The sequence below is a fragment of the Ziziphus jujuba genome, chromosome 1, assembly GCF_031755915.1.
Source record: "Ziziphus jujuba cultivar Dongzao chromosome 1, ASM3175591v1".
NCBI lineage: Eukaryota > Viridiplantae > Streptophyta > Magnoliopsida > Rosales > Rhamnaceae > Ziziphus > Ziziphus jujuba.
Window position 1 is genome coordinate 4,813,318 of NC_083379.1, and position 22,903 is coordinate 4,836,220.

General features: G+C 32.8%; 1 protein-coding gene and 1 pseudogene across 1 annotated transcript; both read left to right on the forward strand.

Moving 5' to 3' along the window:
* The first annotated feature begins 1,132 nt into the window (after positions 1-1,132).
* Positions 1,133-12,018, forward strand: LOC107404539 (F-box/LRR-repeat MAX2 homolog A). The gene has a single exon (XM_060813913.1). It carries the CDS (start codon positions 1,415-1,417, stop codon positions 3,599-3,601), a length of 2,187 nt encoding a protein of 728 aa, XP_060669896.1. The 5' UTR covers positions 1,133-1,414; the 3' UTR covers positions 3,602-12,018.
* Positions 12,019-16,415: 4,397 nt separating this feature from the next.
* Positions 16,416-19,720, forward strand: LOC125419050 (F-box/LRR-repeat MAX2 homolog A-like; annotated as a pseudogene).
* Positions 19,721-22,903: the final 3,183 nt, after the last annotated feature.

Sequence of the window (22,903 nt, forward strand, 5' to 3'; positions counted from 1 at the left end):
TATACATGTTCAATGATCGATATATGTCAAAAATCTTTGTAATAAATCTTGCCTCTATATGTTCTTTTATATATATATATATATATATATATTGGCATGCATGAGCATTTAATAAGAACTTCTAGCCAAAAAAATAAAAAAAATAAAAAATAAAAAAATCAGAACATTTGCGGACAATAAAAATTTGAGCCGACATGACAAGTGGCAGCCCTTAAGCCAAGAGATAGGGATATATATGATTCGTCAAATCAAACAAAAGGGAGAGCTTGAAAACAGAGGAAAAAAAAAAGAAAAAAAGGGCGAGTTGGAGGCTATAACCAAAAAGATAAAAGAGACCACCAAAAAGGAATAAAAGAAATGGGGGAGTTGTGGATCATGGTAAAGTTGAGCAGCCCTTGTGGGGATATGGCAACTGCGAGCCAGTTACCCTGTTGATCATGAATTAACCAATTCGATACAGTGTCCATATCTTTATCTTCTACCTTAGGCATGCCCACGTCTCCATCTAGCTCTATGGCCACCAGTTTTAAAGTTTTTAAGTTATTGTATGTTTCCATATCTTTATCTTCTGCCTTAGGCATGCTCCACGTCTCTGTTTAGCTCTATGGCCACCAGTTTTAAAGTTTTAAGCTTATTATACGTCTCCATATCTTTATCTGCTACTTTAGGCTCGCTCCACTTCTCTTTCTAGCTCTATGGCCACCAGTTTTAAGTTATTGTATGTTTTCGATCTTCATCCTTTCATTCTTATTGTATGTTATGCTCAAAGCCCGCCTCACGACGAAGCACATAAAAAATACCCAAAGCTTTAAAAAATCAATACACTCTTGAGGCATATGGTTTCATTGACAGGTCAAAGGCATCAAGAATAAAAATAAGCCTTTCTTATCTATAAGTTAAATTTAATATTTTTTTTTCTACATTATAAAAAATTTATTTTTATCCTCATTTACATTTATTGATTATTAGAAATGTATGTTATATTGTATATTTATTTATAATTTATTAATTTTATATTTATGAAAACTTTAATTGATACAATAATTTTTTAATTTTATATCAATTTAAAAATATATTTAGTTTTTTAATATTATAATTAAATTCCTTAAAAACATATGCCCAACATCTGGAGGTTTACCATCGCCTCATTATTGACAAAACGCTGCACCTTGCTTGCCTTTTAAAACCTTGCTCAAAATTACACTTAGCCTACAAATAAAAGTACCATTCTATTCAGGCCAAGGGCTGTATTCATTTCCTCACCACATAAAAGACTATATTCATCCACCGTCTCCCTCTCTCTCTCTTTCTCATCCATCAACTCGCGAATTTTTGAATCTTTATCCTGTTTCCCTACTTCGTTCCACAACAGTAAATCATATAATTTTCTTTCGCTATATATACATATTCAATAATGGTTTTAGTTTGTCCATCAGTATATCTCATTCTCGTTTTGGAAAAAAAGTTCATGCATGCCACAATGTCTAGATCAAGTCCAAGAAATAATTTCCATATCCATGACCTACCAGATGTGATTCTCTCCAACATTTTCAAATTGGTTGCTGACACCCGTACTAGAAATGCAATGTCCCTTGTTTGTCTTAAATGGGTAGCGTTAGAGCGTGCAACACGCACATCTATCACACTCCGTGGCAATATCCGCCATCTCTTCCTCCTCCCTACTTGTTTTCGAGCCGTCACCAATCTTGATCTCTCTTTTATTTCCCCTTGGGGACATCCACTACTTGAGTCCTCCCCAAATGCAGTACTTCTTGCTCAGCTATTCGGCCGAGCTTTCCCTTCAATTGTTTCTCTTACAATTTATGTCCGAACTCCAACAACTCTCCATCTTCTTGCTCCTCAATGGCCTAATCTACGCCATATAAAGCTTGTCCGCTGGCATCAGCGCTCATCCTCTCCTCTTGGCTCTGATTTTTTCCCGCTGCTTCAGCATTGCTCTTTGCTGTCTTCCCTTGACCTCTCTCAATTCTATTGCTGGACAGAAGATCTTCCACCAGCTCTAGAAGCTCACCCACAAGTTGCAGCTTCACTCTGCCACTTGAACATTCTAACCCATTCTTCTGTTGAAGGGTTCAAGTCCCATGAGCTTCTTGCAATAACCGCTGCCTGTCCCAATCTTCGCCGGTTACTTGCAACATGTCTATTTGATCACAGGTTCAATGGCTTTGTAGGGCATGAGACTTTGCTTGCTCTTGCTTCAAATTGTCCTGGCCTTTCCCTTCTTCATCTTGCTGATTCTGCTTCAACATATAGAGATAGGACCGACTCAGATGATGAAGGATACACTCCAGAAGATGCTAGAATTAGCCATGCCACACTCGGTGCCCTCTTTGCTGCATTGCCATTGCTCGAAGAATTGGTTCTTGATGTTTGTCATAATGTTAGAAGCACAGGGCTGTCGCTGGAGCTGCTCGCTTCCAAATGCCCACGGCTTAAATCTTTAAAGCTGAGACACTTCCATGGGATATACAACGAAATAAATTCTCAGCCAGGAGGCATTGCACTCTGCAGAGGTTTGGAGTCTTTATCCGTCTATAACTCTGCTGATTTAACTGATTCTGGCTTGATAGCTATTTCCCTTGGCTGCCCAAGACTTGCCAAGTTTGAGGTCTACGGATGCCAGGAGATCACAGAAATGGGGATGAGAATATTGGCTTCTAATCTTCAGAAAACTTTGATCGATGTGAGGATCTCTAGCTGCAAGAATTTTGATGCTCTGTGCTCATTAAAGGCTCTGCAACCAATCGAGGACCTGATACAGAGACTGCACATAGATGGTGCAAGGGAAGGCCTCCAGCAGTCAGATGAGGAGAGTGGCTGTTCCAATCAACCCGTGGGATTCAAGAAGTTCCGAACTGAAGAGCAAAATTTCATGGGGGAAGAAAGTTTCTTAAAGAAGAGACTCAAATGCCATTCAGTCGGAGACTCTTGTTACTCTCAAAGTAGTGGTGGTGATGGAGATCCCATTTCTTCAAAGGCTTGGGGAAAGCTGAAATATCTTTCTCTCAGGTTCGCCGTTGGTGAATTGATGACACCATTAGCTTTAGTGGGGTTGGAGGACTGCCCGGTGCTAGAGGAGATTCAAATAAAAATCGAAGGTGACTGCAGGAATCAACCAAGACCTCACATGGCCGCATTTGGACTGAGCTCTCTCATGTGTTTTCCTCGGCTCTCAAAGATGCAACTGGACTGTGGAGGAGCAACTGGTTATGCTCTTACGGCTCCCTCTGGGCATGCTGATTTGAGCGTGTGGGAGAGGTTTGTTCTCAATGGAATTGGCAGCTTGAAGCTTGTTGAATTAGATTATAGGCCTCCACAGGATACAGATGTTAATCATAGAAGTCTCTCTCTCCCTGCAGCAGGATTACTTGCAGAGTGCAAGATTCTAAGAAAACTTTTCATTCATGGCACTGCAAATGAACATTTAATGATGTTTTTGCTAAAGATACTCACTCTCAGAGATGTACAGTTAAGGGAGGATTACTATCCTGCACCAGAGAATGATTCAAGCACTGACATGAGGGTAGACTCGTGCAATAGATTTGAGGATGCTCTTAACAGCCGTTGGATCCCTGACTAAAAATCAGAAGCCCAATATTCTCATTCTCTTTCCAGTAGTGGAGCTTATGAATTTGAAGCTAAAAAAGATTCAGATTATTATAATTAACCTGCTTTCATGCGTAAAATAACCTGGTCTCATCATTTCATGCTTAAAGCCAAGTCTTAGAGAATAACAGATACAAATTAAAAAAATATGTCAGTTTATTGCTAGACTGAAGACTAATTTTACCATTCTTTCTTCTTCTTTTTTATTTATTTATTTATTTATTTTATTTTTTGTTTTTGTTTTTGTGTTTTTTTTTTTTTTTTTGGGGAACATGACGGCAAAAGCCCCAAACAAATTTTACCATTCAAATTAGCCAAAAAGTATGCAATTCTAGGATACCCAAAAGATTTAAAATTACAATTTTCAAGTAAGCAAAACTGAAAGCATGTCTAGCAGACAAGACTTCAAGTGCTACCACTTTTTCTACGCATGTATGAGTGGATTGTATTCACTCAAACATATTCTGAAGAACTTGCACTTATGTACGAGTGAATTGTATCCGTCCAAATATATTCTGGAGATTTTAAAGTCTTAAAAGTGCTGATAAAAGTATATTGTAACAATTATAATTCTTTCACTTGAGACGAAAGATGAAATTGTAACAATTCTACTCATACTTTATTAAAAGTATATTGTCTCCTTACATTAACATCTTCAAATTATTATTCTAAATCCTGATTCTCTAAGACAGATATAAACATATACCACATGATCACATCAAAACTATTGTTTGATTAACAGGTGGTTGGTTTTTGTCAATTATACGGAGAAGACAAACTTGATTCGGAAACTAACTTGATTAGCATGTGTTGGTAAGTCAGAAACTTTCTAACAATCTGTTTTGCGGGTGTGCCAATAAGAAAGAAAAATGTTCGCTAAAGCACGGCACTTTAAACATGCAACAGTTAAAAAAAAAGAAAAATATTCACCAAAGCATGCCACTTCAAACCTTAAAAAAAAAATATTCCCCAAGCCGAACAGAAAAATATTTGCGAAAAATATTCGCCAAGCCAAGCCTAAAAGAAAAATATTCACCGTTATGAAAAAATATAGCCTAATTGAATCAAACTACTCAAAACAAAATAATCTACAAAGTCAGTCCAATTGCCTTAATGATTAAAACACTTTTAGAAATAAAATTTCAACTAAGAACAGTATTTCAACTAAGAAAACAAAATAACTTATAAGGTCTGATTGCCTTAATGTTTAAAAAAATTTTAAAAAACTTTTAAAAATAAAATTTCAACTAAAAACAACGTTTCAACTAAGAATAATTAAGAAACTAAATTCTAATGAGAATAAGCTAATTAGTCTATATTTTTGAAGTTGTATCTAGAGATGTGTCTTCAATTAGCAAATAAAACTTCAATATATAGGCAGATTCTTCATATGCTTGTTGTATTTTTGATGTGAGACTTTTCACTTTGCATTTTTTTAACAAATTCCATTTATAGTTGTGACTATTCAAAGTTTTTCATTTTTAAACTATGTAGGACAATCCATTTTCTTCAACATCTAACCATTTTTTTATCCAATAAGTAAAATAATATTTGAATAATCAAATGGTAAATTAATAAAAATCCAAATTAAATAATGGTTGAAACAGCATGTTTTAGAAATGCTTATCTCTTCCGACCTTGAAAGCTGAGTCTTTTGTTGGTTGTCAACCACAATAATAAAAACCCTTATTAGTAGTTTCCCAGTGCTGAATAGAGGCTTTGTCGATCCAAAACTGCTCTAATAAGCGTTTTTGGATTCTTAGTTCTGACTTCTAGTAGACTATTGTAGCTCATGAAGGGGGCTTGCTCCCACTGTTCCAAGCCTAGATGTTTTTGCAGCAATCAAAAGGAAACAGCCCAAGCCTGTTATTTCCAGTGGGGAACTCAAGAGGGATGGCAGTCTAGAAAGTGAAATGTTGAAAAATGGGAAACTCATTATAAATCTGAAAAATGACCAATGATAAGGTTGATTAACCTGAATTCGTCATCAATTTTTTGGTAATTTGATGAGAGTTGACTTTGACTTGTGATATGATTGTGCTTCTAACACATTACCCAAACTTATCACATACTCCAAACACTGGTTCAGCTGATTAACTTCCTTGACTCATGCTGATCACTGTCTTCTGCTGAGATTACAGTGACCAGATTACCCATTTAATTTGTTCTACTAAATTGGTTACAAACCAAACTGAAATCTCAGCTAAATAAAATGCAAGAAAATACACATCTCCTCTAGAAGAACCAATGTCCTATATGCCTAGAGAGTAACTGCTCGCGTTGGGTGATTTTCCAGCCGGACAAGGGAGGTTCCTTATACTTTGAGGGTGGAAGGTTGTACAAAAGACCTAAGGGGAGAAAGTAAGAAAGTAAAGAGGTATATAGGCCGAGGAAGAGCATCCTTTTTCACTTCCCATTACCTGTACAATCGTTTTGTCCGGGGGCCTTCATGCTCAATTTTCTTGGATGAAGGGACCGAGGCTAATTTGTTTGCCTGTATAATTCATGTCTCAGGCAAACTGCACAGGGATGTTCCATAACCACATATTATGTGTTCCCAAACCTTATATATGATAAAGACTCTTTTTTTTGAGGTGGTTAGCTAGCATGCTTTCACGCACCTATATTGAGTCATAAACCATGCGATAGCATAAGTTTGAATCAAGCAATTGATGTTGGAAAAAGTAAATATAGTTTCAGTATCCACCAATAAAAATGCTGGCTCTGGTAGAATCTTAAGTGCTACACATACCCCACCCCCTCTAGTCTAACAGCCACAATTTCAACAAATGAAGAGACTATCAATAAAACATATAGCGTTACAACTAATGCAAACCACATTTTTTATGAGTTCATATTCGTAGCTAGATAGCAAACTTTCCCTATATTTGTGAATCCTTTAGGACAATACAAATCTTCAAAGAAAGTCTGCTGAATGTCAAACTGAATCAGCACCAGCCACATAAGTAATTGTTCATGCTCTGTAAACGGTCTTTAGTGTGTAATTTCAGCTTAAGCATCAAACTATATGTGTAATTGTTCATACTCTGTAATGGTCCTAAGTGTGTTATTCAGCTTAAGCATCAAACCATTCCTCACTAGGCTAGAAGAATTACGAAACAACTTCTGAGGCCCAAAAAGTATCACCAATCTCTTCTATGGAACATCCTAATTTGTCCAGACCACCTCTGACTTCATGCAAACTTGGTCATTTTACTAATTACACTGAAAGTTAATTCAAACATGGTATTGTATTCCCTTCCTTACATGCAGGACTCCTATTCACTATCTTCAAATCTTAATTTATGACAAAAATCACAGTTACAGAGTAGCTCTGGTTCTGAAAAGAAAAATCAAATTCTTTAATCAACCAGCAGTAAGGTGCAGATTTTGTGGGTTTCTCTGCTGAGGTTTCTGAAGCACCTCTGAATGAGTGAATTTAAAAATAAATATAACTCAAAACAAACCAAGAAAATAATATCAAATATGAATGAGTGAATTTAAAAATAAATATAACTCAAAACAAACCAATAAAATAATATCATATCATTAGATAGACTATTTGATATATTTAGTATTATTAAAATAATGGTTGAAATATAGATATAAAAAAAAAAAAAAAACTGTCACTATCTATATATAATTTCAAAAATACCATAGGGATCAAATTTCAAGATTTACAAAAAAAACTCACAACATAAAGTATATATATAGGTGAGGGCAAATAAATATAATTTAGATATAAATAACTGATCCAAAAAATAAGTATAATTCCAGATAAACTAATAAAATAAATTATTTCCTATAGTATGTTATTGAATCAAACAACAGAAGAACAAATATCCGCTATTGAAAATCTTTGATTTATTATTCATACCACTTCTTAATTATAGAATAACAGAAATCAAGGAGTACCCGTCTAATATCAAACATTTATAAGAAGTTGAAATTTAATTAATTAATTAAGGACAATTTGTTATTGTTAACTTATCAAAGCTCAGAATTACGGCCAATCATTGATATACCTCAATCCTATCACATATTATTGTTTATTTCCAAGCATTAGTTCCAATATAGCAAAAAACTAAATGCAATAAATTCTTCAACCCAAAAACGCCAATTGGGAGTCTCTATATTGTGATCTTGTATGAAATGTTTAAGAGAATAAACAAAAACACTATAAGAAGGGGAACATTTTAGTTTAAACGTGGAAGAGAAAAGCGGAAGGGAAAGCATTGCGCCAATAGAAAAAAGCCATGTCCATTATCCAAAACGAAACCGCGAAAAAGGAGTGGTATGAAAGTGGATAGCCAACAAGTATCAAAGAGAATGATTTGAGAAGAAGAAGAAGCAAAAGAGAATGTCAGTAACAGCAGCACAGATAGATAGAGAAAGAGAGAGAGAGAGGAGCACCAAACCAAATTGCCTTTGCTTTCAACTTTCCCATTTATAGTCGCTACTCTCTGCCCCAGTAGGAAAACAGGACCTTGGAAACGGGATTTGGGATTTGGGAACTGACTTTTTTTGTTTTTCTGAAAACAGAAGTTGTGTTTTGGGAACTGACTTTTTTGTTTTTCTTGTTGAGTGTAATTACAAGTGTAATCATTCCATAATGTACTATTTGTATTGGTTAGTCGGCCATCAAATTTTTTTACTAATTTTTTCTTTTTGTAAAATATAGTCTAAAATATTATAGAAAGTGAAAATATAATCATGCTATATTATTGGTATTCAAGTTTTGATAAATAAGTCCCTCCTCTTTTATCTCAAAAAAGAAAAAAAAAATTCTCATCTTGTTCAATTTAAAATATTTGGTAATATCTGATAAAGAAAAATAAACAAATTTAGTAATTTTTAGTATTATTTTTCTTTTTTATCATTTGAACTGTTTTTCATTTTATAATATTGGAGATAATTTCAAAAATGTAAAATATAACATATTTAACGTTTTAAAAACAATATTATTGTAAATACCAAAGTGTTTACCAAATATTTGGCAAATTGACATTTCATTATTTCATTCATTTGTGTTGAGTTTTATGTATCTTTTTTTGATGGTTTATTTATTCCTATTTAATTTGTATTAATTTTTCAACAAATAAAATATTGTATTTGTAAATTTAATTTAATGATAAGATTAATATTGAAAATACACTTTTAAATTTAGAGTTCAAAACTCCATTTAAACTAATCCAAATTGCAATAAAAGAAAACCAATAAAGCTTTTAGTTTCATTTTGCTACATCAATTGAATTATAATCTATTATCATATTTTTTACAACAAAATAAATTACATTTTTTTATTTTTATTTTCAGCCCACTTTTAAGTATTTCGAAAAGTGAGGAAATTAATTAACAATAAAAAAAAGGAAAAAATATTTATTTCTCCAATAACTTTGTTTCTCTCTTTTTTTCATTTTGACAGGAAATATAAAATTCTACAAAGACAGAAAATTTACCCAAAAAAAAAGGTGACAAAGAAAAAGTACAAAAATATCATTTTGAGGGAAAACTCAAACTCCAGTTTTTACATACGTTACTGCTAAGAATCATCTGTTCCAAAAGCTTTCACTAGACATTTAATTACCTTTTTAATTAATCAGACACATTATCTCCGCTTAATTAAACAAAAGGATTCTTGTAAAAGAAAAAAAAATGAAAATTAAACAAAAGGATTTACCGAGACTAACACGTGGTGTCTAGAGGAAGCTTCTGGCTCATTGCTGGCATGGAGAAAATTAGTCCACGTAGAGGGGAAGCTTAACATTTTTTGTTTTTTTCATGATTAAGAGGAAGCTTAACATGATAAACAATCACACCACGCCACAGCACCAGCAAGTTCTGCCTTTAATTTTGTCCTTTTAAGAAGATGGTTTGGAATGATCACTAATCATAGTTCCAGTTCCAGATTTTGAATTCAAAAGGCTAAATTTTTTCCTCTCCTTTTTATATTAATTTATTTTATATTTAACGTTTCCAAATGCCCAAATGCCTGCAAAAAGTATTTATAAAAATATTTCTATATGCTTCTCTCGGCTTTCATTCAGACACAAACATATATTTCATACATACCCTTTTTATAAAGTTATAATTAAAGCGTAAAATTAAAAATGAATAAATAAATAAATTGAAATTTTATCCAAAGCCGCCTTCAATAGTAGGAAGACAAATATATACCTTGCACTAAATATATATACAAATAGGATTTTACTATTAAAAAAAAAAAGCATTTAGATGTAAGCGTCTAAACTATTTAGCTCAGTATTTTTTATCGAATATAGATATAAATTTCTTACATATTTATTTTTTAAAAATATATACATATAAATGGTTAAACGTATGTACGATGGAGTAAGATAGACTCTTAGGACAACGTTACCGTGTACATAATTGCAATCCACCATTAATTAATTCTCTCAAAACCCAGCAGACCCACAAAGCCGGAACAAAACCCACATCCCCCTTCTACATTCCACTTAGTAGCAAATCAGCAACTAGCATTCTAATATAAATCAATTAGCAAATCAGCAACTAGCGACAACATAAATCAATTGATCAAATAATTGTTCTTCAATTAGCTTCTTAATCAGGGTCTTCATGATATAAATCATATAATATTAATTGAAAACGTAGGCATGCATCATCCCCACTCCACACCAATCTCTTAAAAATCCCATGTATGTGGAAATAAGACTAACTGTGACCACATACGCATAGTAGTGGCTTTTCTAAGTCTTTAGTCTAGTTCTTCCGAATGATATATATTTGTTCATATTCTTCCATTGCTAGCTATGGTTCTCTAAAAAAGTAATAAAGAACAGAATATCGATGCATGCCACCAAGTAATTGGTAGGTTCATAAAATCAAGTGGGCAAGTTGAGGGGAGAAATAGGAAATAGTATTTCTACGAAGTTTCCAGACCTCTTGTGTAGTTATACTAGTAAATGCCTGATATCATGTACACTACGCATCTATCTGTCAAGTCACCATCAATCACAGTTGCTAACTTCTAGTTTTTGTTTTGGGGTTGATAGGCATGAGTGGTGTATGCATCGTAACTCTGACATTGTCTTGAGTACGGTGTTGGTCTAATCTTCTCTCAGATGGACTTTCCTTTGATAAAGAAAATGAAAATGGGGACTAAAGTACTGTTTCATCTGTAATTAATATTTTGAGTTCGAATCTCTCCAATCCAACTTAAGATGTTCAAAGAGAAAAAGCTATAGTACTGAAGGCATTGTGATTGATTCCTATATGATGATCGACTGGCTAGTACGTTGTCTTGTTCTTCGTTAGTCCACAAGAAAAAGAGTTGGAATTTATTCCTGAACTACTATGTTTTTACTTTTGGTTCCACTTATATTTTCTTACTTTTTTATATGATCAGAGATAGCGACTATGCTTTTTTTAAGAGGATTAAAATGACCTTTTTAAAGAGTGTCTTGCCTAAGAATATTTTAAAAGTGATTTTCTTTGTTATGATCAAAAAGCAGTTGAAATGCTTTCTATGAATAGTAGTATTTTAGTACGAGAAAGGCTTTCTCCAAGTTCATTTCCAGTGGATATTGAAACTCTGGCCCATAACAGTAATCAACAACAACTTCACCATTTGGTTACCTTTGAGGTGTTTGTGGTAGTGTTGTGCTATTTCCTCAAGTATACGGATCGCACACGTAATAGAGTGATAAGTGAATATTATTTTTTCGAAAATTGATGTTCGAAATTTTGCTAAGTACCAAAATTATTGATTAGTTCTTTTTATTTAGGTAACCAATTTGATTAAAAACTAGTGTAAATGTAAATTAAAACTAATATTAAAATTAAATTAAAATATTGGGATAAAAAATCAAGAGAAACAACACATACAAATAATGAAAATGACAAATATTATGATCTAAAATTCTAGAATGTTGATTTCCCTCTTATTCTTCCTATAATTGAACTTACTTTGGTTGATTTTTATTGGATTTCTATTTTTAATTCTAATCAAAGGGTTTCTAATTACATCTAATTTCCTATCCCTAAGAAAATTAAAATCTATAGATAATTAGTAGAAATTCAAGAATCCCTTCCTTAATTAACCTAAACTTTCCAACTCTAATTAAAACATGGGTTGTGTAATCCTAGTGACAAATCCATTAAATAACCATTTCCCAAGATGAAATTTATAGATCTATCAAATACTCAATTGATTTCCAATTTAATTAAGCATATTCAAACATTAAATCCAAGGAATACACAAGAAAAGAATATAATTGCACAATAATAATCAACCACCATTCAATTACAATCCAAATAAAAGTTCCATCAACACCCTAGATAGTAAATCTAGCAATCCATGTACAAAATATCAACCAAATCCAAAACAAAATATATATTCATCATTAAACCCATATCAAACACAATATATATAGAAATATGATTTAGAGAGTAATAAAAGATAGAAAAAACTCGAAGGAGGAGGAATCTTGTAATAGAATATCTTCAATCTTCAATCTTCTTCCAAGCCCAAGCTTTCTCTCTCTAGATTTTGCTCTTTCTCTCTCTAAATTGGGTGTGTTGCTCTCTAGTTCTTCTCCAAGCTATCTACAATGGTGGCTCCCCCTTTTTTTCACCCTAACAAGCCTCCTCAAATAAAACCACCTTAAATCATCTCTAAAATCCTAACCTTAAATTCAACCTTTAGATCAAGATCAAAAGGTCCTAGAGGTGCACATGGCTTTCACATGCTTAATTTAAATGAGTCACATGATTTGCATATGCAAATCTCTATACGAAAAACACATGTCTTGCACATGCCTTCATTAAAGCTACATATTGACTAAAGTTAATGAAAATCAAAATTAGAAATTAAGACATGGAAAGTCAATATTTTAAAAATATTGAATAATTAGTGGCATGTTTGACTTGGTTGAGATATGTTGAGCCTTCTTCCTCTCCAAAGCTTCAAAAACTATGAAAATTACTCTTAATTTCACTTTAGAATTCACCTACACAAATACACAAAAACATCTCAAAATAACCATAAATGCTTGAATTTTCCACAAATAATTAAGTTATCGAAAACTAAATAAGTAAGCTAAAATTCACTTATCAGGTGGCATGGACGTTTATCATAAGTTCCATAATGATGAGTCCTTGTGTCTTGGTAGAGATTAGAGAAGCATAACGTGCATGCATATATATACTTAAAGTGGTAGTCCTAATCTATTTAAGTTATAGAACTTAAAATATTTTACCTAATCTTAAATAAATACATATTCCGTTCTTAGTCTTTATTTTTGGAGCAAACTTCAGGTGGTCTCAGGATCATATAGTCGTCCTCTCACAAAAAGATGTTACATCATATCATTTCATAAAAGAATTTCTCAAAATATGTTGATCATTTAATTATTTTGATTATTTTAGACGAGAGAAGTTGTTCTTCTCTTTTTGAAAAGGGGAAAAGCAAATTGCAAATTCCAAAAAAAAAATTAGGGGTACTTTAGGTATTTTGTGTTTTAGTGGCCATCCAATAGAGTGAACAAGGGATACATAGTGGATTAAAAACTAATTTATTAGTGATAAAATCCTACCTTATTTAAAAGGGAGTGAATAATACATAGCGCATTATAATAAAATTCTTCTTTTTTAAAAAAAATAGTTTTTTTTTCATTTGATTTATTTTATTTCCTTTTTAATAATTTATTTTAAATGAAATAATATCATATCATTGATAAATATGAATAAAAATATGAAAAAGAGGATAGACAATCTAGGCTCCTATTGTTTCCATTATAAATCAAAACTAATAAAGTTTTGTTATTTATTACCTATAATTATGATCATTAATAGGATTATTGTTGTCATGACTATTACTAATTGGTTGTGTTCAATTATGTATTTTTTATTATAAAAATCTAATTTGAAATAGTAAATCGTTTTGGACAACATTTAAATGGTAAAAATGACATATGGATTTTAAAGGTGATGATCATCAATGGTAACAAATAATATATTTCAAACTAATACATATAAAGAAAATGTATTTTATAAGGTCATTTTTTATTTAATTAAATCAAGATATTTACATGGTAAAAACTTAACCAAAATTAAACGACAATTAATATTTAAATTCAAATCTAAAATTTTAAATAGAATATACAACATTTAACATTTACTACATAATCATTATTTATTTATTAAAATGGGGAATAGATTGCTTATTAGAGAATTATTTTATATATAATACATAAAGTCAACTACAATTTGATTGTTGTTATATTGAAGGAAATACAAAAGTAAAAAAAAAAAAATTGAATAAGGAATTTTTAATGAATAACTTGAATAAGGACACTGTAACATGAATAAAAAGTAAAGGAAATATGTCTGAATTATTAATTATCTATTTATTTCTTTCCCAAGATAAAAATCAACATAAGGTCAGAGTTACATGTAAAGCTAAAAGAAACCGTTGGAGCATGCTTCGTAAATCCATAGCAACATTTTGTTCCCTTTGTTTTTTCGTCACATAGCAACTAATTAGTCAATTAAAAATGCGAGAAATCTGGAGGCCACATTTATTATCAAATATTATATACCAAACGACATTCATATTTATTTTTTATATACTTATGACATGTTAATGTATCAACTTTTAATATTATGAGACGTCCTTTGATCTCCAAAATTTTATAGTTTTAGTATTAGAGTAGTTCTAATTGCATTACCATTTGGACTCTATATATTTTCATTATTGATTTATATTTTTATCTCTATTTAAAATTATTATTAAAGACATTTGTTAACTAAATCTGTTTAAATTTCTTTATACAATCTCATTATTCTTCTCAAATAATACGTTAAATATATCCATCTAATTGATACTTCTTTAAAAATTAAGATTGCATATACAACAATTATTCACAAATTATGGAAGCTAAAAAATATGAAACAATAAGATGAATTTAGTGTTTTCTTTATTTTTTTTATATTGTGATGATTGCTTTAGTTTGGATTTTTTTTCTATCTCTTACTAACGACCAGGTCAGAACAACACTCTTATATTTGATCGTGGTATATTAAAATTCATCTTTTATTTGGAAGTTTAAAACTAAACATTTTTTAATTGTTCAGAAGCGTCCATCTAAATATTATTAAGATGTTTAGAATTCATCTTTTGGTCGACGTTTAAAACTAAACATTTTTTAATTGTTTAGAAGCGTATATCCAAACATTATTAAGATTTTTAATTTTTCTCTAGTGAACATTATATGTATATATAGATGTTAAATATCATACATTATGAAATATGTTCTTTTTTTTTTAATCATTGATAATTTATATGTAATTGAATGTAAAAAATATGCAGGATGAAAAAGATATAGATAATAAAATTGTCTTGAAAAATAAGATGGAAAAATAATAATAAAACTTTTTGATCTTGAAAAGACCAATTATCTTGAAAAAATGAGATGGTCACCTCATTCCCAATCTCCAGTATCCTTTACTATTTATTGGCTTTTTGCTTTCAAATAAATAACATTTTATGTTATTAAAAAAATAAAAAAAAATAAAAATAAATAAAAATCAACCCTAATTCAAAACGAGAAATAAGAAAGAAGAGAATAAGAATATTTTAGTGAAATTAATTTTTATGGGATTGTATATAATTATTTTAGAATTCTAAAAAGAGTTTTTATTTGTAAGAGATATGTAATTTTGGGATGGTATGAATTAGGGATATTTTAGAAATAAATAATATTGTATTAATTAATTTTATATTTTTTTTTATACATTTAAGGAGTAGTATATAAATAATAGAACTATAAAAAATCATTTTGGAATTGTAAAAAAAACTAATCTTAGCATTATTCTTAAAAATAATAAGAAAATTAATTTCATACATAAATGAAAATGTAATATGAAGAAGAACCTTAAAGTAAAGACGTTCTACATATGTAGGAAGTATTTCATGCATGAACTATGGTGTTTGACAAAGAATATTTGACAAATCATCTTAGTTTTGGAATAAATACATTTAGTAGTGCACAAGAAATGGAAAGTTATAAGTACTTAATATATGTGTTTATCCAAAGACCAAAATGATATTTGTCAAGTCTTTATCACATATCCTGCCTTTGTATGTATATATATACATATATATAAATATACATACATTCAATAATTTAATGGGTTACTTAGTTTCATTTTTTTATTGGTTATTTAAAGGTAGAATAAGCAAACTATATATAATAATATTAATTTAAAATATTTTTTATATTTATTTTGTTATATTAAAAACTTAATAGAGGAAATTGAATCCTTTAACATGGTATTTAAATAACACTGTATTTTAAAAAAATAATTTAAAATTTTATGTATTTCTTTATTTATCCCATTTAATTTTGTGACACATCAATATCTGATATCATAAGATAAACTAAGTAATTCACTAGATGAAAACTAACTATAATATCAAATCTTCCCCTATCAGCATTTAAATTACATCAAAAATTAATATTTAAAATTTAAAAATAATAAAATAATAATTTAATTACATACTAAAATTCTATTTATGAAAAGTGATCTCAATAAACACTTAGATAACTAATAATTACAATTTTAGAATCTCAACTTTTTATATAATCTAAGAACTAAAAAGAAAATTTTGACATTAATTTTAATATTAAAAACATAATTTAAGTGTGATTATATATCTATTTAAGTGTGATTATATATCTATATATATATATATATATGTATATTGTAGGCATGCGTTAGCATTCAATCAGAACATTTGTGGACAACACCTGGTGAAATGTTCCAACTGCAAATCTAATACAAAAACCATGAAACACAAATTGGCTGCCAAAAGTTTATTGATTTATTTGTTTGGTTTTGGTAAATACTAAAAATTGATTATTTAGCAAAAAATATTCTAGATTAAAATATTTCCGCGGATAAGACAAGTGTCAGGCGTTGAGCCAAGAGATATTGAGATGAATTTGCCTAGTCAAACAATAAGAGAGCTTGAAAAATGAAAATAATAAAAGAAAAGTTGGAAGCTATCACCAAAAGATAAAAAAGAGAGCACTAAAAAGGAATAAAAGAAAAGAGGAGTGGATGATGATCAAGTTGAGCCGCAAGTGGCGAGCCGCAACCCAGTTACTCTGTTGAATTAACCAATTCTACACTCTCTCCGTGTGTGTGTGTGTGTGTGTGTGTGTGTGTGTGTGTATCTTCTACCTTACAGTTGCTCCAAGTCTCCCTCTAGCTCTATGGCCACCAGTTTCAGTTACTGTACGTTTATGATCTTCATCTTCACAGCTACACTTGAGCCTTCTTCTCTCTCGAAGTCAAAGGTGGTCGGTCTCTCAGTCTGAAACCACCAGTTTCATTGACTGTATCTTTATCTTCATCCTCACCAAATACACTATTCCTTCCCTTCTTCCAAGCTCCTAGTTCCCACTACATGTGTCTTTTGCTTCATTCCAACTGGTTGTTTCCAAATCTCTCTCTCTCTCTCTCTCTCCCCCTCCCCCACCAGTTTCCACTCTCTCTCTTCGAATCAGCTAATTGTCTGCTTTTTGTGAGAGCGAGTTTGAATTGTGTATAATATATATATATATATATATATCATTGTCTTCAGTCCCTCACCACAGAAATGACTATATTCATCCATTGATTTCTCTCTCTCATCGATCAATTTGCATATTTTTGAATCTTTACCTTTTTCATTACTTCATTCAACAGCAGTGAATCATGATATTTTTTTTTTTCTTTTTCCTTTCACTATATATATATATATATATATTCCACAATGGTCTTAGTTTCTCTATCTTGTTCTCGTATTCGAAAAAAAAAGGTCATGCATGCCACAAAGTCTAGCTCATGTCTAAGAAATAATTCCCACATCCATGACCTACCAGATGCAATTCTCTCCGACATTTTCAACTTGGTTGCTGATACTCGTACTAGAAATGCAATGTCCCTCGTTTGTCTCAAATGGCTAGTGTTAGAGCGTGCAACACGCACATTTATCACTCTCCGCGGCAATATCTGCAATCTCTTCCTCCTCCCTACTTGTTTTCGAGCAGTCACCAATCTCGATCTCTTTCTTTCCCCTTGGGGACATCCACTACTTGAATCCTCCCCAAACGCAGTACCTCTTGCTCAGCTATTCCGTCGAGCCTTCCCTTCAATTGTTTCTCTTACAATTTATGACCGAACTCCAACAACTCTCCGTCTTCTTGCTCCTCAATGGCCTAATCTAAGCCATATAAAGCTTGTCCGCTGGCATCAGGGTTAATGCTATCCTCTTGGCTCTGATTTTCTCCCTCTGTTTCAGCACTGCTCTTCGCTGTCTTCCCTTGACCTCTCTCAATCCTATTGCTGGACAGAAGATCTTCCACCAGCTCTAGAAGCTCACCTCAAGTTGCAGCTTCACTCTACCACTTGAACATTCTAACCCACTCTTCCATTGAAGGGTTCAAGTCCCATGAGCTTCTTGCAATAACCGCTACCTGTCCAAATCTTCGCCGGTTACTTGTAACATGTATATTTGATCAAAGGTTCAATGGCTTTGTAGGGCATAAGAGTTTGCTTGCTCTTGCTTCAAATTGTCCTGGCCTTTCCCTTCTTCACCTTGCTGATTCTACTTCAACATATAGGGCTGGCTCAAATGATGAAGGATACACTCCTGAAGATGCTAGAATTAGCCATGCCACACTCGATGACCTTTTTGCTGCATTGCCATTGCTCGAAGAATTGGTTGACGTTTATCATAATGTTAGAGACACAGCGCTGTCGCTGAAGCTGCTCGCTTCCAAATTCCCACGGCTTAAATCTTTGAAGCTGGGGCGCTTCCATGGGATACACATTGGAATGGATTCTCACCCAGGAGGCATTGCACTCTGCACAGGTTTGGAATCTTTGTCCATCTATAACTCTGCTGATTTAACTGACTCTGGCATGATAGCTATTTCCCTTGGCTGCCCAAGACTTTCCAAGCTTGAGGTCTAAAGATGCCAGAAGGTCACAGAAATGGGGATGAGAATATTGGCTTCTAATCTTCAGAAAACGTTAATTGATGTGAGGATCTCTAGCTGCAAGAATTTTAATGCTCTGTGCTCATTAAAGGCTTTGCAACCAATCCAGGACCTGATACAGAGACTGCACATAGATGGTGCAAGGGATGGCCTCCACCAGTCAGATGAGGAGACTGGCAGTTCCAATCAACCTGTGGGATTCAAGAAGTTCCGAACTGAAAAGCAAAATTTCACAGGGGAAGAAAGTTTCTTAAAGAAGAGACTCAAATGCCATTCAGTCAGAGACTGTTCTTACTCTCAAAGTAGTGGTGGCGATGTAGATCCCATTTCTTCAGAAGCTTGGGGAAAGCTGAAATATCTTTCTCAGGATCGCCGTTGGTGAATTGATGACACCATTAGCTTTAGTGGGGTTGGAGGACTGCCCCGTGCTAGAAGAGATTCAAATAAAAATCGAAGGTGACTGCTGGAATCAACCAAGACCTCACATGGCTGCATTTGGACTGAGCTCTCTCATGTGTTTTCCTCGGCTCTCAAAGATGCAACTAGACTGTGGAGGAGCAACTGGTTATGCTCTTACAGCTCCCTCGGGGCATGCTGATTTGAGCATGTGGGAGAGGTTTTTTCTCAATGGAATTGGCAGCTTGAAACTTGTTGAATTAGATTATTGGCCTCCATAGCATACAGACGTTAATCCTAGAAGTCTCTCTCTCCCTGCAGCAGGATTACTTGCAGAGTGCAAGATTCTAAGAAAACTTTTCATTCATGGCACGGCTAATGAACACTTAGTGATGTTTTTGCTAAAGATACTCACTCTCAGAGATGTAGAGTTAAGAGAGGATTACCATCCTGCACCAGAGAATGATTCATGCACTGACATGAGGGTAGACTCGTGCAGTAGATTTGAGGATGCTGTTAACTGCCATCGGATCCCTGACTAAAAATCAGAAGCCCAATATTCTCATTCTGTTTTCGGTATGGGAGCTTATGAATTTGAAGCTCAAGAGTATTGGCAATAATTCTGTGAAGATTAAGGTTATTATAACCTGCTATCAGGCTTAAAATAACCTGTATTCATCGTTTCATGCTCAGCCAAGTTTTAAAGAATAACAGACACAAAAGCATATATATATGACACAAACAAACTGATAGCAAAGCAATCATTACATGAGGGCAAACTTTCTTTTTGTTGCTAGACTGAAAACAAATCTTTCTTTTTGTTTTCTGTGAAAATGAGAGCAACCGCCCCACATAAGCCCTAAGTTCACCATTTAAGTCAACAACATGGTTTGCGATTCTAGGATATATACCCCACAGATTTAAAATTACAATTTTCAAGTAAGCAAAACCGAAGGCATATCTAGCAGACAAGACTTCCAAGTACTAATACTTCTACTCATGTACGAGTGGACTGTATTCACTCAAACATATTCTGAAGATTTGACTTTCTTAAAGTACTTCTTCAACTCATGTATGAGTGGATAGTATCCAGCCAAATATATTCTGAAGATTTCACATTTTTGGAGTGCTGACGAGTTCACAAACTTTCCATTATTATTCTTTTACATGTGACGGAATGATGGACTTTAACAATTTTACTCATACTTTGTTAAAAGTATATTCTGCTTTTTCCATTATTTCCTTACATCTACATCTTCAAAATATTAAAGTTCTAATATCCTGATTCTCAATTCCTCACAGACAGATATTTATCTATTATTACCAAATCATATAAACATATGTCACATGATTACATCAAAACTACTGCTTGATTAACAGGCGGTTGTTTTCTGTCAATTACACCTCGGAAGTGATAAGAGAAGACAAACTTGATTAGCATGTTTTGGGAAAGCATAACTCTTCTGACCTTTGAAGCTGAATCTTTTGTTGGTTGCCAACCACAATAATAAACTTATTAGTAGTTTACCAGTGCTGAATAGAGGGTCTGCAGATCCAAAACTGCTCTAATTAGCCTATTTGGCTTCTTAGTTCTAACTTCTAGTAGACTATTGTAACTCATGAAGGGGGCTTGCTCACACTGCTTAAACACTTGATAGTTTACAGCAACCAAAAGGAAACAGCCCAAGCTTGATTAACTTCCTTGAATCATGCTGATCACTGTCTTCAGCTGAAATTACAGTGGCCAGATTACCTATTTAATTTGCTCTGTTGACTTGGTTACATACCAAACTGAAATCTCAGCAAAATAAAATGCAAGAAAATTCACATCTCCTCTCGAAGAACCAATGTCCTCATGGTGTCCTATATGCCTAGAGAGTAACTGCTCAAATCGGGAGATTTTCCAATCAGGAAAGGGAGGTTCCTCATACCTTGAGGATTGAAGGTTGTACAGAAAGCCTAAGGGGAGAAGAGTAAGAAAGTAAAAAGTAGGCAGGAAGAGAAACGTTTATGACTTCCCATTACCTGTACAATCCTTTTGTCTGGGAGCCTTCATGCTCAATTTTCTTGCTGTTTGTATCCAACTGCATCTTTGAGCTGTAGTACCACTTATGCAATACTCCTTTCTTCAATTAGGCGAAGATGACGGAAACGAGTTTAATTAGTTTGCCTGTATAATTCATGTCTCAGGCAAACTGCACATGAATGTTCCACAACCACATATCATCTGTTCCCAAACTTTATATGTGATAATCTTAAACTACTTTTTTTATTTTTATTTTTTATTTTATTTTAGGGGCTAGACAGCATGCTTTCACGCGCCTATATAGAGTCATGAACCATGCTATAGCATAAGTTTGAATCAAGCAATTGATATCATAAAAAGTAAATATAATTTCAGTATCCACCATCAAAAATGCTGGCTCCGGTAGAATTTTAAGTGCCTACACATAAGCAAGCCCCACTAAATTAACAGCCAGAATTTAAACAAATGAATAGACTGTCAATAAAACATATAACGTAACAACTAATGCAAACCGCATTCATTATGAGATCATAAACTTATTAGAATCTAGATAGCAAACTTTCCCTATGTTTTGAATCCTTTATGACAAAACAAATCTTCGAAGAAATAGTCCGCTGAATTTTAAACTGAATCAGCACCAGCAACATAAGTAATTGTTCATATTCTTAAAAAATGGTCCTAAGTGTGTTATTTCAGATTAGTATCAAAAAACACCTCATTAGGCTAGAAGAACAAGAAACAACTTCCGAGACTTAAAAAGTATCACCAATCTCTTCTATGGCACCTCCTAATTTGTCCAGACCACCTCTGATTTCATGCAAACTTAGTCATTTTACTAATTCACAGAGAGTTGAACTGTATTCCCTTTCTTAAATGCAAGTCTCCTACTTACTTCCTTCAAATCTAAATTTATAATTGCAACAAGTGGTAAAAGTCACTAGGTTCAAAATACAATTTGATATGAAATAAAGTGGTAGACATAGGAATTATTTGTAAAATTCAGACATTTAAATCAATCATGCAGAAATCGAAACCAGCACATTAAACACTTATCTTCACTTATTGGCAGTCCAACCATAGAACAAAAGGGCAAATAAGCTCTAATACCATGATTGATTACTACCAATACCAAAATTTTTAGCTATAATAGCTTAAAGGATAACTAATTGTTGCTGATGTGGCAGTAAAACCTGATTTATGAGATGACGAAACATCAGTTTTTTAGTTGACTGTTTTGCTGACCTGTACATGTCTCTAGTCACAATTAGAAACATGCGAGATAGAAAGAAGCATGTGAAAGAGATATAAAATATCTTAAGCTCTAAGCTAGATGCGAGCTTTTGTTTTATGTTTCTTCTTTCTATAGGGCTAAATAGGGGAGGTTGTTGGGGTGGCAGAACCAGATGTGTATGCTTGTATTCTTCTCTCATATTAATAAATTTGGCCTCTCGTTTTCTAGCATGTGGACGTAGATTATGCATCAGATAATCTAACCACGTTAAATCCTGGTATATTTCTAACTTATTCTTCTTTTCATCCATATTTTCCGGTGTATTCTTTTCATCCATGTTTATGCTGTTGGTTTGAGAGACAAGCAACAGCATGTACAGCTTAAATAAAGAATAAGCATGAACTACTTAAATCATAATGATTGGACATTTTATCAAAATATAAATGCATCTCACCAGAACAATGAAATTGCAACCACTCAAAGTTGCTTCAAAAACCATAGTCCCACAGCACCAGTAGTGCTGTGTGACATGCAAAATCCTCCACCTTATTGCTGGTTGATCTATGAACCAGAAGCAGAGCAACTATGTAACTG